At 45.9% G+C, this 15,879-nt stretch overlaps 1 protein-coding gene across 1 annotated transcript in view; it reads right to left on the bottom strand.

Annotated features, from left to right (window-relative positions):
- Positions 1-15,879, bottom strand: part of P3H1 (prolyl 3-hydroxylase 1) — a 19,104-nt gene continuing 3,225 nt past the window's right edge. Inside the window, exons 2-15 of the mRNA XM_007955561.2 lie at positions 14,616-14,768; positions 13,172-13,361; positions 12,834-12,965; positions 11,607-11,746; positions 5,858-5,947; positions 5,477-5,529; positions 5,181-5,302; positions 2,912-3,039; positions 2,652-2,747; positions 2,004-2,154; positions 1,486-1,603; positions 975-1,050; positions 513-653; positions 1-156 (exon numbers count right to left, since the gene is read on the bottom strand). Coding sequence (XP_007953752.1) covers positions 1-156; positions 513-653; positions 975-1,050; positions 1,486-1,603; positions 2,004-2,154; positions 2,652-2,747; positions 2,912-3,039; positions 5,181-5,302; positions 5,477-5,529; positions 5,858-5,947; positions 11,607-11,746; positions 12,834-12,965; positions 13,172-13,361; positions 14,616-14,768 — 1,746 coding nt within the window. The remainder of the gene's footprint in view (positions 157-512; positions 654-974; positions 1,051-1,485; positions 1,604-2,003; positions 2,155-2,651; positions 2,748-2,911; positions 3,040-5,180; positions 5,303-5,476; positions 5,530-5,857; positions 5,948-11,606; positions 11,747-12,833; positions 12,966-13,171; positions 13,362-14,615; positions 14,769-15,879) is intronic.

Consider the following 15,879-nt stretch of genomic DNA (forward strand, 5'->3'; position numbering starts at 1 on the left):
TCATAGCTCATCCTTGGGCTTCGGCTTGCTGCCTGACAGAGACTCTTCTGTAGGTTGAGGGGGGCCCTGCTGGGCTCCCAGGGGCTGCTCCTGGGGAAGGTCCACCTCTTCAGGGCTAAAGAGCATTTTCACCAGGTCGTCCGCCTGCACTCTGTCCTGTAAGTACAACCCCTGCCTATTCAGAGTGGTCTCTTGACCAGGTACTCTGACCACTAAGTGTTTCCTTCCTGAAGAACACTAATGGCCTGGATCCCATCTTCTTCCCAGAGCAGTGCCACCTCTCTGGGCAGACAGCTGAGGTGGGGCCCAAGGAAGGAATCAAGAACCCAGGATTGCTCCCCATCTTGGTGGCCCAAAGAGACAGAGTGGAGCTGGGAGTCTCTCTGGACACCAGGTCCAGTGCTTCTTTCATGTCTAAGCCACTGGCAACAGGATTAGGGGAAGAAGGAAGCAGAGTAGGAAGGCCCTTCCTGGAAAAGATCATGGAGTCCATGACTCTCAAAGACTCTCACCCGCTCACTGTGTCGAGGGTCCAAGGTGAACCACAGGGCGATAGCACAGCGTTGTCCCCTGGTGACAGCCTTCACTCCGTGTGGATTCTCGGTGCCTGAAGAGAATCCCACCGCCCTTCCACACTGGGGCTGCACCTCTGCCTAAGGGGGCAAGAGGAGGGAGTGCACAGGACAAAGACTATAACCACCCTTGAGGAGAAGATATGGGATCCTTAGGGTCCAGAACTGGGTGTGTGTCTGTGTGTGGGGAACTCAGCTTGGCTTCCTAAAGCCCAGAGCTAAAGAGAGAGGGTGACCATGACCAGTCAGAGGAGTGACTGACACATCTCAAAAGGCCTCTGGTTTGGGGAGGGAGGCTGGCCATCAGGAAGCCCAAGTGGCCATTCTACCCACAACACTCTGGGAATATCAGCTGACAACACAGGCTTTTGTCTCCAGGGCTGAGGACGAGGGGGCACTCACCGTCACGGTCTTGGCATCTAGTTCAGTGAAGTAAAAGTTTCCTCCATCAAAGTCCCCATTTAGGTAAAGAATGGCACTGGGAACAGGAAAGAGTGCCTCAGCATGGCCTGTCCAACTCCCACTGCCCAGACAACCCCAGCACCAGTGTCTTCACCTGCAGGGCTCTCAACCAGCAGCTAGAGGGGAGCCTTTTTAGGAAGAAAGCCTTCAAGAGCCTCTTCCATGCCACCATACAAGCCCAACTCCCAACATTCCCTCCTCTCCACTCCAAGAACCCACCATGCCTTCTCTGGGTACTTCTGTACCAAGTCCACACTTCACTGTCGTGCAGATCACACTAGGCTATAATGATTCCCTTGTTGTTTATCTTCCTATCCAGGGTTCTGGGGACAAGGGATTAGAGTCTGGGAGCAGCTGGTCTCAAACTAGTATGTGTGTGTGTATGTTTAGGGGACAGGTATGGCACGGGGGGACTGGGGAGAGGCCAAGGCCTCAGAGGGAGCGCTGGCACCTGTAGTCTCGGAAGGTATAGGCGGGGGGCTCCTTGACACACACGAGGGCCTCAGCGTTCAGGATGCAGTTGTCCACGTGCACTGGGTGGCTACTGTCCTTCCTCTCAGCCTGTGCCTCTGGGGCCGAGGTAATCATGTTAGTGCTGGGGTACCTCAGGAAACATCTCAGCCCTCCTGCTGACATGGTGTGTGTGTGTGTGGGTGCTTCCCAAAATGTGCTGGGGGTCTAAGGAAATGCTCTCTGGCCTAAATGTCCTCCCATCATCCCCTTTGCACTCTGCAAACTTCTACTCATCTTGCAAAAACTACCGTCACCTTCTCTCAGAAGCTTCCCAGATAGATGGATTATCACTTCCTCTTGTGCTACTGGTACGCATCACACTAGAATGCCAGTTATTTATTTGTGGCTCCCCAACTGGAATAAAAGGGACCATATCCTGTTCTCCACAGCTCAGCATCTAGCACACTGCCTGGTGCACAGCCCGTGCTCAGTGAAGCTGTGGGTGAGAAGGCTCACCTTGGATTGCAGTGCGGCATACCAGGTGGGAGTAGGAGAAGTAGAGGGGTGTGTCCAGGCGGAAGTAGGACTCCATGACACGCCGCACCTTCTCAGTCACATTGTAGTACAGGTGGGCACTCTGAAGGGGAACTTTGCCTTCCTGTCCCAGCTGAAGAAGACCAGAGGTCAGCTGCCTCGTTTGTCCCACTCTGGGCTGACAGGGACCACTGAGACACCAGGCCCCACTCCTCGGTACCCCGTGGAGAATGCAGTCTCTCTGGTTCTCACATACAACACCCTGACCACATCACCCTTTTCCCTCTCCTTCATGCTTCTCTTCGTGAATGACTGCATCTTGCTCAGAATGACGACCCCTGGAATCAGCCCGTACTTCAGACAGCATACTCACAACTTTGGGTATCAGTCTTGTCTTGCTCTTACTCTTTTTGTTACATTTGGTCTAATGCTTAGGATTCAAAAGCTAAATTCACTTAACCTACTTCATTCTCCCTCCGTGGCAATTGGAATGTTAACAGGCAGACATCTTTACCTTTCTTACCACTGCCTTCCAACTTCTCAAAGCCGAAGCTTCCCCTTCCTTCCCCCACTGGGGACATGCAGATTTCCCCCTTCTCCACACTCTAGAATGCTGAGCACTCAGTCTACCTTGAGGGCTTTGAAGACAGTGACACCATAGAACTTTTCGTTGGGGGTGTGTGGGGAGGTTTGACCCCGGTAGCCATCTCCTGCAGTTGCTGCTGCCTACAAGGATAGAACAAGGTGCAGTTAGCTAGGGCAGCTGAGGGCCTGACAAGGGGTAGATAATGGTAGCAAGGTGCAGGCAAACACGCAACACCTAAGAAGCACTTGGTAGGGAAGGAAGGTGGACCTCTGGGTGGAAGATAAGGTCACTGGATTTCCCTTACATTGGTCAGTCTCTGCAGCTCCTGACACTCATTGTCAGAGATTACGCCATCCATCACGACCCTCTGGGAACCATTCAGGAGCTTGGAGTTCATGGTGAGACTGATTCCATCATAGAGTAGGGAGCCACCTGCAGAGCAATGACAAGACACAGGCAAAATCTGGCAGCAACTCGGCCAGAGGCTCTCCGTCAGCTATTGTTGCTCTGTAAGGAATAGAAATTTCAGTTGTTTCCTGTTCACCAGAGAAATCTCCCACTCTGTCACATCCTGGTCCAGAGGGAAGGACTTGGCATCAAAAGACAGGATATCCAAGTTCTTGTTCTAGTTTTGTGGCTGAATGGCTGCTGGCTCTTGAGCTCTCATGTCACAAAGCCATTACAAAAAACATGAGCTTCAGAGTCAGAAAGAACTGGGTTTGACTCCCAATCCTCCATTTATTAGCTGGGTTACCTTGGCTAGTTACTTAACCTCTGTGATAGTTGGAGCTGTGTGTCAACTTGGCTGGACCCCAGTTCTGTGTGGTTGTTCCCATGATGGGATCAGATGACTGTGTTCTGAGTGGCCAGTCTGCCCAAGGGGAGTTTCCCTAGGGGTGTGGCCTGCTTGCAATGATATCCAAGGACAACCTGGAAGAACCGCATTCCTTAAGGAATTGGAACCCTGGTGTGCAAACTACAGATTTCCTTGAGTGAGCGGCCCACCGCTCGGCCTGGAGATCTCGGATTCATCTTTTGTTGGAATCAACAACCAGTATACTGCGTGCCAGCTTGAATCTCTCGGCTCCCCTGTGCTAGCGGAAGCCAAGGCGGCCGCAAGCCCCATCTCCTCCAGAGACGGACTTTTCGGCTTGGACTTGTCGGCTTCTATACGTTTGTGAGCCATTTTCCTAAGATAAATCTCTCTCTCTCTCTCTCTATAAATATATATATATATATACTTTGCTGGTTTTTTGTGTTTCTCTAGAGAACCCAATCTAACACAACCTCCATGAGCCTTCATTGTCTCATCTGTAAAACAGCATCTCCCTCCTAAGTTTAACGCTAGTTTGATGTAAAGAACAAATAAGGCAAGTCAAAAGCTTAGCACAAATGTGGCACACAGTGAATGCTTGAAACTTTTTGCCCTATCACAGCATCATCATCATCATTTATTAATTTATTTATAATGGGGATCCTACAGTCTGTCTGGCCCACCTCTCAGGTAATTATGAGAATTAAGAGAAACAATAGCGTGAATGCTGTCTGGAAACAAAGGAACGCTGGCCAAGTTCTTTTCACAGGATAATCTTGTTCAATTAACCACTGTTAATTTAAGCAACTGCAGGGCGAAGGTTACCACTTCTCCCATGTGTTTCTCATGGTGTCTCTCTGTGCTGGGGACAACTCACATCTTTACCGAGGCCTTTATTGTGCTAGACAATGAGAAGGACTGACACTTGAAGACAGGTCCTGTTCTCTAACAACTACACAAATACTCAGCACAAACAGGCCATAAATGCCCTCAGGAGGCACAAAGTGCTTTGAAATTTTAAAAGAAAGAGGGAGGGGATCCCAATAGGCTGGGAGATGAACAAAGGGTTGGTAGGATGTATCTGAGCTGCCTTCCTGGACAGAAGTGATGGGCTGAGATACGCATGAACAAAGACTTGTGGGCAGAAAGCAGGCTTAGGAACAGAAGCAGTCCAATTTGGATGAAGGGAGGGCATAAAGAGGGAAAAGCAGAACCTGTGGTTAAAAGGTTAGGCAGGGAGGGTGTAAGACTGTTCCAGCAACCACGAATGGGAAGGGGTGGGAAGACTGCACCAGGAGAGATGAGTGCAGCCAGGAGCTAATGGGAGCAGGTCTGTGGCAATGGAAAAGGCCAAGGGTTAGGGAAAGAGGTAAAAACAGAGCAGAGACTTACTCGGTGGGCCTTTCCAAAGGACTGGAGGGACAGGCAAGAGAGGAGGAGGAGACAAAGATGACCTGATGGTTTTGAGTCTCGGCAACAAAAAGAAAGATGGAAGTTGGAAGTGAATAGTCTGGGTGTGGAAGCACAGGATGCCTTTGAACACATCTTACAAATACTTCCTGAAGTGAACTAAACCAGTGTTATTATGGATAAGAGTCTTCTTTCTTAACCAGAAGCCAATTCTTGGTGCTCTTTCAGGTCAAAGTCCTACTGGTGAATCAGGGAGGACACAGAGGCTCCCTAAGGATGGCCCACAGTGAGCTTTTCACTCCTAGGGGTGCTGCCTAGTTAACAAAGATGTTCCCTTATGCCCTCTCACCTTCCCGAACCAGCATGCTCACATCTACCGACTCCTTGGTCTTCTCTTCCACAAGTGTCTCAATTTCCTTCATAAGGTTTCCAATTTCCTGGGAGATACGTACGGCTGTTTCCCGTTCTGACCTGTGAGCAAAGCCACTCTGAGGACTATATTCCAAGGCCAGCCTTGGGCTCCCACCCCAACTTCCCAGATGGGGGCTGCCCACCCCTCCAGGAGTTCACATCTGCCTGGGCTCAGGAAACCCTCTAGTGCCTCATCAGACCAATCCAATCATGCAGTTTCTTCAAGGTCCTCACTTCTGTTTGTCTTGTAATCTCTTGGGAATCACCTCCTCTGGAGTCCATGAATCCTAAAAGGACGTCAGGAAAAAATGAACCACGCACTTTATCTTCCAGGTCTTGGTGCATAAACTGGGGTCTCCACGAGAAATCTAATGTATCACCCTGACTCCTTGTAGTAGATAAGGTGGGAGGTTCTGAACCTAAGAAACTTCTACTTGCCAGAATTCACTTGTTAATTTTCTCTCTGCCTCTCATCTCTGGCCTTCACAGATCCCAGGTTTAGCTCAACCTTCCAGTAGTTTTCTCCCAGTCACACAGTGTACTACACTCACCCACCCCCAGGAATCCCCTTCTCGATCTTTCCTCCTCGCCTCTGTCTCCCGCATCTTGGCTTACCGGATCAACAAAGGGAATTCCAAAAACATCATAAGCGAAGAACAGCAGTTCCTTCTCCACAAGGCTTCGCTGTAGGTACTCCCGGGCACTCTGAGCAAACACAGTGGGTGGAATCCCCTAGGACTCTGCTTTGGCCTTTAACCCTTAGACTGCCCTTCCCTGGAACTCTCTACTATTGTTCCCTATGTGACCTGAGCCCCCCCCATTACTATTATGCCCGGTCCTTAGGTGGGGACAAGGTCACATGCAGTACCTCTGGATGCATACCCAGGCTCCCCTTGAAGGGAAAAAGCCCTCCTCATCTGGCTAATCTCTCAGGCAGATGACCTAATGAGTCTTGGGAGATGTGGAAATATAATTCAAAGAAAGATAGTCCTTCCTGACTTCCGCAGGGGTTCAACACTCAAGAAGGGACCTAGGTGTCAGGCAATTCACATAGTATTCCCTTGATCTTTACGACCACCTTTAAGGTTTGTCTATCATCCTCATTTTACAGATGAAGAAACTGAGGTGCAGACGGATATGCAACTTATTTAAGTGCAAAGTCAAACGAAAGCCAGCTGTTCCCAATCCTCAAGCCCAAACACTTCTCCCCTGATTCTGGCAGGACCATGTCCCTCTGTGAGAGCAACCGGGTCTGACACTCTGGATCTTCCCACCTGTGCTCACTGTCAGAGCTTACCCAGGGCAGGGAAACTGAGCACCTCCCAGGTCACATCTTTCCCTAGGTGCCATGGCCATCGGGGGCTTTCACACTGAGCCCTGCTAGTCTCCAAGCAGCAGCAGAAGGAAGAGAAAAAGAAGACAGTCAATTGAAATAAAAGATGTGGACAGTTCAAGGCAGAAAATGTTAAAAGGGTCAGTAAGTCCCATATCATCTACTGTATTTACTCAAGATGGCAATTCTCTCCTAAGGAATTTACATTACAGGCTTCCTTCACTAACTGCTAGATACCAACTTAGATAATGTCATCTTGCTTAAACCTCACAACAACTCTATGAGGCTTCTAGGAAGCAAATCCCACTTCCATAATTTATTCACTCAACAAGCATTGAGTATCAGGAACTGTGCCAGAAACTGGGACAAAACAGGGAAACAAAAAGAACCCAGTTGTCACTGACCAGCCATAGCCCATTAGGCAAGTTACTTTGTTCCCTGAGTCTCAATGTCCTTATCTCTAAAGTGGGGAGAACAGTGGCCACCTCACAGTTGTGATGAGTGAATGACTGATGGCTGTAAATCACCTCGTATAGCACCTGGGTCGAGATAGGTGCTCAACAAATATTAGTTATCTCCTTCCCAGAGGAGAGTCTGGATAAAAATGGTAGAATGACCATATGCGCTTGTATTTCCTATCCCTCTCTCAGACTCACTAATATGACCATAAAAAGGAGGGGGGGAAAACAGATATTAACCGACAAAGACATAACTCAAAAAAAAAAAAAAAGCCCAACCTTCTGCCATCAAGTTGATTCTGACTTATAGTGAGCCCCGCTGGGTTTCCAAAGCTATAAATCTTTACAGAAGTAGATTGCCTGATCTTCCTCCCACAGAGCTGGTGGGCTTGAACCACCAATCTTCTGATTAGCAGCCAAATGCCTTCCCTCTACACCATCTGAGTTCCTCTGACAGTCATACACGTTATGTGCTGTCGAGTCAGACCCGACTCCTAGCGACCCCTCCTTTGGTTTCCGAGGCAGTATCACTAGGGAAGTAGATTGCCCAGCCTTCCTTCTGAGGGGTGGCTGGTGGGTTTGAACTGCCAGCCTCCTGGTTAGCAGTCAAGGGCCTTAGGCACTATGCTACCAGAGCTCCTAAGTCATACATGTTGTTGTTGCTATGTGCCCTTGAGTCGGACCCAACTCAATAGCGACCCTTCTTGGGTTTCTGAGGCAGTATCATTACGGAGTAGATTGCCCCATCTTCCTTCCGAGGAGTGGCTAGTGGGTGTGAACCGCCAGCCTTCTGGTTAGCAGTCAAGTGCCTTAGGCACTATGCTACCAGAGGTCATACGTAGAGGGTGCCAACTGATTCATATAGAGGGTCACCATCTAGTGGCCAAACAGGACAACTACAAGGTAACAGGTCCACCCACATGGGCAAGGATAGAAGGGAAGTAAGGGCCTTGATCACTTCTGCTGGAGACTCAGAACTCCAGAGCTGGGAAGGAAGGACCTTGGTTGTTTGTATTCAGAGTAGGAGGGTGACCTCACCTCACTGGGTTGTCTATGAGAATCAAATAAAATAAAGGCTCTGAAAGAAATTTGTAAACTATAAAATGCTATATACTTTAGGGGATAGTTACTTTTTAATAACTTAGTAAGCTCCTCAATAAGAATGGGAAGTCTTTTACTGTCACATCATCTACCCGCTTCTCCTAACGAACAGAGGAGAATGAACCACCTTGGGCTAGATTACAGGTAGGGCCAAGGGCCTCTAGGAAATCACCCTGCTCCTCTGTGTTCCCAGCTGTCTCTCAAGCTGGGAGCTTAGTGCCTACTTGGATATGAAGAGGAGGGAGGAGTGGAAACACCCCTGCATTCTGCCAGTTCTTCCCCCTAACCTACCTAATCGGTCTCCACTGTCATCACCGCTGCCTTGCTCAGGCCTTGCAGCTCTGCTCTGCCTCACAGTGATGCCTCCAACTGGTCTCCTGCCTCCAGGGCCTTCGTGTTCTGAGCCATCCACCATCACATCTTGTCATACCATTGTTTGAAGTCCTACAAGGGCTCACCGCTGTCCACCCTCTGGAATAGCACCTAAGCTCCTTGGCTTAGGACTCAAGACCCATCAAAATTTTAGTCTTTCAGGCCCATCTGCTGTCACTGCCCAGAATCACAGTCCACCTAGATGGGACAACTGTTTAGGTTGTTTGCACATGCTGTTCTTTGTCTAAGAAGCCCTTCCTCACCTCATTTGTCTACTGAAGGCTTTTAAACCAATCTTGAACATCACTTTCTCTTGACGTCTCCCTGACTTGCTCCTCAGTTGCTTGCTTCTCCAGGCTTCCACTGTAGATTTCACACACCTCTGCTATTATATTCACACCAGCACACTTTAAGTTTTGGCTTACATAATTTCTTTTCCATTAGACTATGAGTCCAAAGACCTAGCCTTTCTGTGACCTAAGGTATGTTTTAAAGGAGCTCTGGTGGTGCAGTGGATAAGGCATTTGGCTGCTAACTGGGAAGGTCAGCAGTTCAAACCCACCAGCCCCTCTGCAGAAGGATGATGGGGTGATCTACTTCCATAAAGATTTATAGCTTCAGAAACCCAATGGGGGTCAAAATTAACAGTGAGTTTGGTTTTTTTTGTTTGTTTGTTTAAGATGTGTTTTAGATGGCATTCAAAAAGACATAAAACTAATACATATATGTTGTTGTTGTTGCTATGTGCCGTCGAGTCGGACCCAACTCATAGTGACCCCTCCTTGGGTTTCCAAGGCAGTATCACTATGGAAGTAGATTGCCCCATCTTCCTTCTGAGGAGTGGCTGGTGGGTTTGAACTGCCAGCCTTCTGGTTAGCAGTCAAGTGCCTTAGGCACTACACTACCAGAGCTCCTAAATACATATATAGCCAAAAGAAATCAGCAGAGTACAGACAGACATAAACGTTGTGGCTGTCAAGTCAGCTCCAACTCATGGTGAGCCCACATACAACAAGACAAAATGTTGCCTGGTGCTGCACTATCTTTGAGATCATTGGTATGCTTTAGTCTCCCATTGCGGCCACTGTGTATTCTGAGTGCCTTCCGACCCACGGGACCCAACGCCCAGCACTGTGTCAGATAATGTTCTGTTGTGATCTGTAGGGTTGCCACTGGCTAATTTTTGGAAGTAGATCACCAGGTCTTCCTTCCTAGTATGTTAGTCTGGAAGCATCACTGAAACGTGTCCATTATGGGTGACCCTGATGGTACTTGACATACTGGTAGCCCAGCTTCCAGCATCATAGAAACATACAACCCACCATAGAATGACAAACTGGCAGATGGGTGGTGGTAGACAGAAAAGTTCAAGTCTCCCTCCTTACCACTGACCTATAGGCCCAAAGCTCAGAGATAATTCCTATTAACAGTTTATCAATCTGTCCAGAAAATCTTGAAGCATATAGGTGCATTTCAAAAAATAAAAACCATAAGTAGGACATAGTAAACTTATAGTTCTAGATCTTATTTCCTTTTTTCCCCTCTTTACCTAAAAATGTATCATGGAAAGCTTTTCCTATTGAGACATAGTACTCTACCTCATGCAATATAACAGTTGTCTGCATGTCACTGAATGAATGTACCATAATTTATTTAACCACTCCCCAAACTGATGACATTTAGCTTGTTCCCAGGTTTTTTTTGCCTTTTAAAACAAAGTTGCAATGAAAGTCCTGTGAATACTCGTACATGTGTATACCTGTGGTATAAACCTCTGGCAATCCAATTGCTGGATTAAATGAAGAGTTCAATTTACAGTCCTACCAATGGTGCACAGGTGTGCCTGTTTTCTCATTCTCTACATTTGTACAATGTATTTGTTGAAAAAATAAATGAATGGCCTCTGGAGTGAGTATAACTATTTACCATCTTTTCTCTAACAAATTTAAAAACTAGTCCAGAGTTACAGTCATTTCTATGCAGAATATAGAGGGCTTGGGGAAGTAGGACACAGGTGAAGAAGGCCCACACAGTGATCAGCAACGCCTCCCCACTCCCTACCCTCAACTCGTTTCTGGGCTGACATGGCTGAGGTGAGAAGTGAGGAAACTGCTATCTGCTACTTGTGTACCATCAGCAAGGCTCCTGGGATGCTACATGTCTAGCAAAACACTTTCTAGATTAAAAAACAAACAAACAAACAAAAAACCCCACTTTCTAGATACTGCACAGCACTTGTTAAGTTTATCAAGTGCATTTATAATCACTATCTCATTTGACTCTCTACCAATCCTGTGCTGAACAGAGAACGAGAAATATTATTGCATTTTATAGAAAGGGAAACTGAGAAGTGATGCAGTGGGCCAAAGACCACATATGGCATGCTGAAGATCATGCCAGTAGTATGTGGAGGAGCCTGGGCCAGTGACTTCAAATTCACTTCACTGTTCTGGTCTCAAGAGTAGAGGATCTAGGGTTTGGGCAAAGTATATATACAACTATCACATTGTCAAATTTCAATAAGTTAAAAACAAAACTTTTCATACTTTTAATTACAAAAAGATATGTATTCACTGCAGGAAATTTAGAAAATATAAATGAGCAAAATACAAAAATCCCCCAGAAATAACCACTGTTCGCATTTCAGTGCATTTCATTCTAATCTTGTGTTATAAAGATTTTCCTTGTTTTTTTTTTCCTTGTTTTGAACGAGATGGGAATAACACAGAAAGATGGGAGAAGGGATAATGGCAGAAAGAACAGGGGATGGGGAAGAGAAAGGACCTAGCAAACAGGCAAGTGTGAGGTAAAAACTAACAGGAAGTAAGACATGACAGCTCTTGTTAAATAGCATCAGGTGCCAAAGAGGGGAAAGAACATGCCTGCAGAGAGCAGACTTCTGCGCCCATAATGCTAAGGCTCCCATGTTGTCCCACCGCTTCCTGTGCCCCCTTGTTCTCCAAATGACAAGCTGTGCCAGTAACTCACACCCAGCCTGACACTCCGCTCCACCTTATATAAGTAGCGCTGACTCCCTTCCTTGTCTACTCGCCAGTCTGATGCCAGCTGGCAGCTGCCTGAGCTAACGCAGGCCTCTCACCTCACGGGGGCCAATGGATTTGGCTTGCTCCTCTCCAAGCATAGCTGTGTAGTAGGCCAGATTCTGGCTCATCACTTCATCGTTGGGGAAGAAGAGGAGATAGGTCTTGGCACATTCAATAGCCTGTGTATAATTCCCAACTGCAAAAATGAAAAATAAAGACTTAGAAGAAAGAGTCTAATCCTTGTACCAGGAACCACTTAGAGTTTAGTGAAGGCAATGACATGACAAGGTGGCCCCATTATGTAGCACTCCCGCCTGATTTTGGTGGGAGAAGTTATAGAATATATACAGCATATATATTTGATTTTAAGCCGTCTGATGACCTCAGGGTAGCCTAATACTGAAAGAGAATTACAACTATCTGCATATCCACTTCTTTAAAAATTCTGGCATCTCTCAAAATCTTGGCATTCATATTCCCAACCACTGGATCAACTAGGAATTTCCCCTTGTCTATTTTCTTTGCCCTAGGGATTTCAGGAGTCAGGGCATACTACAACAGCAGACTGTTTTTCCGTAGACTGGTTCTTATTCATACGTGCCAGTCATCTTAACTATGCTACGCTGCTGCTGCTGTGTGCTGTCCAGTTGGTTCCGACTCATTGCAACACTACAGGACACTACAGTAGAACTGTCCCATAGGTTTTCAAGGCTCTTATCTGTGCGGGAGCAGATCCTCAGGTCTTTCTTCCCTGTAGAACTGGCGAGTTTCAATTGCTGATCTTTCACGCAGCAACTGAGTGCTTGAGCACTGTGCCACCAGGGCTCCTTTAACTTGATTATGAACACCGTATACTCTTGAATATGCTGTAATGCTTAGCATACAATAGGAACTCAGTAAAGACCTATGATTGTTGCTTTTTGGGATCCTGATAGAGCCCCCAAGAACATCAGTACTATACTAGGGAGAAGGCCTGGAAAATGTCCTGTGAACAGGTTGGAATGGTAGCACACTCTTAACCTTTGCTATTATGTTTCATTCAAATACATTTAATACAAACAGTATAGAAGAGGTAAGAAAGAGAGGTCTTCCCTCTCCCAGCTTCTAGCCTGCAGGTACTAGCCAGTGACTTGTAACAAAGTACCCAAGGATCATCTGGCATGGTGCCTCCCACAGGAGAAAGATGCTAGACCTGTTGAAGAAGTATAGTGGCTGTAATCCCTGCCTACCTTGCTTTTAGCTCCTTTGTCAAAGGCTGAAAAGAAAGAGAAAGAAGTCCTTACTGTTATAGTAGGCAAACTGCAGATAATTATAATGCGAAGGCAGGAAGTCTTCAAAGGGCTTCTCTCGACTGGGGTGGGAGGCAAGCTCGGTGACACAGTTCTGCTTACAGCTGAGGACCTGGATGTAATGATCTGAAAGGAATCAAATAGGAGGATGATCATATCACCCTTAGGAGTCAAAGGCTCATTAAGATGAACAAATTTAAGCAGAAGCAACTTTCAGTCAGATGTCCAGATTTAAGAAACGCAGGAGTGAGGTTGAAGACACTTTATCTGTATGATCATGACATGGACCTCAAAGCTCTGGGTAGTCTGTGGTCAATGGCCATGCTGCACACCTGTGATGGCTTGGAAGAGGTCAGCGTTGTATTCCAGGTAGTTGTAGCCGTCATAATCATAGGGCCCTTCGCAGAGCGCACGGCACTCCTCGTAAGCCACAAAGTACTCTCGCAGTGCTGCCTCTAGGTGGGGTACGGCTTCCTGTGGCTGCTCCTCCGAGTAGAATCGCACCCCGAGTCGAAACTTGAGCTACTGGGAGAAAGGAGTACTCAGACTCAGGCCACAGAGGAACCCTCTCTCCTTGCTCTTGGCCACTTAGGCCAGGTTCCTAATTTTCTGCTAGTCAGGTTGTACGTGGTAAGGGGTGACCTGGATGGCTGCGACATAATGAAGGCCTTGTGCAAACAGTCTTTACATGTTCTTTTCCAAATTTAAAAAACATTTAACTTTTAATCTAGATGAAAGAAATACGGGAGTCCATTGTAATAATCTTGTATAAGCAGGCTAAAAGTTTTCAAAAATAGAAGTTTCATTAAAAAAAAACAAACTCTCTCTCTTCAATGCTAGAATGTGGTCTGTGATGAAGCTGGTGATCTTCCTGGTGGTAAGGGGTGACTGGGGCTCCCACAGCCGACTACATCCTTCCATTTTACAGTCTGTATGACAGCTCCCATTCTCAGGGTCAATAACCATTTTCATTGTCACAGAATTATAAAAAGAAATGCTTGTACAATTGTGTAATGGACGAGACTTACACTTTACTTAAGTCATTCTGATATTGTTTCTAATACCCCATTTCTAAACTATTAAAATTGAACATAAAGAACATAAGCTCTTTATAAATATGCCATCTTATCATAAACAATATCTCATAGAAAGCAGACTTTTCCTGTTAAACAAGACTAATAAGAATGTTGAGGAACACTGCACAACTTACTGTAGTGAAGACCTACATCACCAAAAAATGTGAAGAATAAAATCAGTGTATGTGTAAGATGGACAACTGTGCTATTAAAAATTATGTTTTCAGAGAAAATTCGAAGATATGAGAAAAGGCTCATGACCTAATGCTGAGTCAAAAAAGTGATGCCAAGAACAAGGGGGCACAGAGCTTTGTTAAGGGCAGTGGAAAAACCTGGAAACTGATCATGGTGATGGTTGAGAACATGACGAGCACAATTAACGTCAGTGAATTGTGTGAAGAAGGTCGAAATGGCAAATGTTTTGTTACATCCATTTATCACAATTTTTTACAAATGTTGAAAAGTAAATTGACAAAATGACATCAAATTATGTTAAAAAATAGAAGCTATGGAAGACAAAAATAGGCCAAAGAATCAGCTCATGGTTTTCTTAAGGTGAAAATAGTACAAATGATTGCTTTCTGTCTTTGATTTTTCTGTATTTTTCTAATGCACAATGAACATATATTACTTCTGTAATCAGAAAACCACCCTAATAAATGTCACTTTGAAAACAAAGAAGGGAATATAATTTTTTCACCATATGAGGTTTGGCCTCGAGATCCTTGAAGTCAGCCTCCTTCACCCCAGACATGGTTTGGTAATAGTCCAGGTTCTGACGCATCTCCACGTGCTCTGGGTTGCCCACAAAGAAGGTATGTGCAGCTGCTACAGCTTTCTCCAACTTGTGGATCTGGGAACGAAGCACAAGAACGTACCTTTCACACCCGAGCTCTGAAGGTTGGTTGAGGATTCAGCCAAACAGACTTGGAAGTGGTGTCCAAAGGTGCAGGCCACGGTGAACAGGCAATGTCAGCTTTCCTGAGCCTGTCTGTGTGCCGTGGCTTAGCCTGCCACTCACCCATGTACCCAGCTCCTGCCAGGCCCAAACATACTGATCATAGGGACTACAGAACAGAAGCTAGGAACACAGATTTTCAGCTATTTCCCAAAAAAGGCTTGGGAGTCTCCAAATTACAGGGCATAATAGCTCAGCAGTATACACGCCCCATTTTAAAACAAAGGTCACACTGTAGAGAACATGATGGAAGACTAACTGTTTGAATAGTATGTTTCAAGACTGGGCTGAAGAAAGTCTGACACTTCAAATATTTAGGGGCAGGGTAGAAAGAACAGTTAACAAACTGTACCTAAGAAATATCCTAGAAAATAGTTATTATTATTTTTTAACATCAAATCAAGTGTTTTTTACATGTTCAGGAAAAAGATAGGTGACTGAGAAATTCTAAGGTCCTCTAGAAAATCTAGATATAGCATCTTCTGACTTAAAGCCCCATGAGGTTAAAACAAGTGGCTCTATACAATCTGAGAGAAAAAAATGTGCTACAGGTTATAATAATGCCCATAGCAATAGATTTCCATACAGCAAAGTAAGTAACATAAGTTCATATATAGAACCCCAAATAAATCACTTATGATCTAGTGCTTACCCACATGGGCTTTGGTGCCAGACAGACTGGTGACAACTCTAGGTTTTACTACTCACTTGCTGGGAGTTTTAGACAAGTTATTTAAAGTTACTCTCTAAACTCAGTTCCCTTATTTGTCATATGGAGATAGCACTATCTACCTGATAGGATTGTTGGGAGAGTGAAATGAGATACAGATACATCTTTTAACACATGGTGCTGGACACGTATTAAGTACTCAATAAATGTTAGATAGTATGGTTGTTGTTGTTATGTGCTGTCGAGTCAGCCCTGACTCATAGCGACCCCTCGTTGGGTTTCCGAGGCAGTATCTCTACGGAAGTAGGATTGCCCAACCTTCCTTCCGAGGAGTGG

This window comes from Orycteropus afer, unplaced genomic scaffold, assembly GCF_000298275.1.
Source record: "Orycteropus afer afer isolate SDZICR_OR568_19922 unplaced genomic scaffold, OryAfe1.0 scaffold00510, whole genome shotgun sequence".
Lineage (NCBI taxonomy): Eukaryota > Metazoa > Chordata > Mammalia > Tubulidentata > Orycteropodidae > Orycteropus > Orycteropus afer.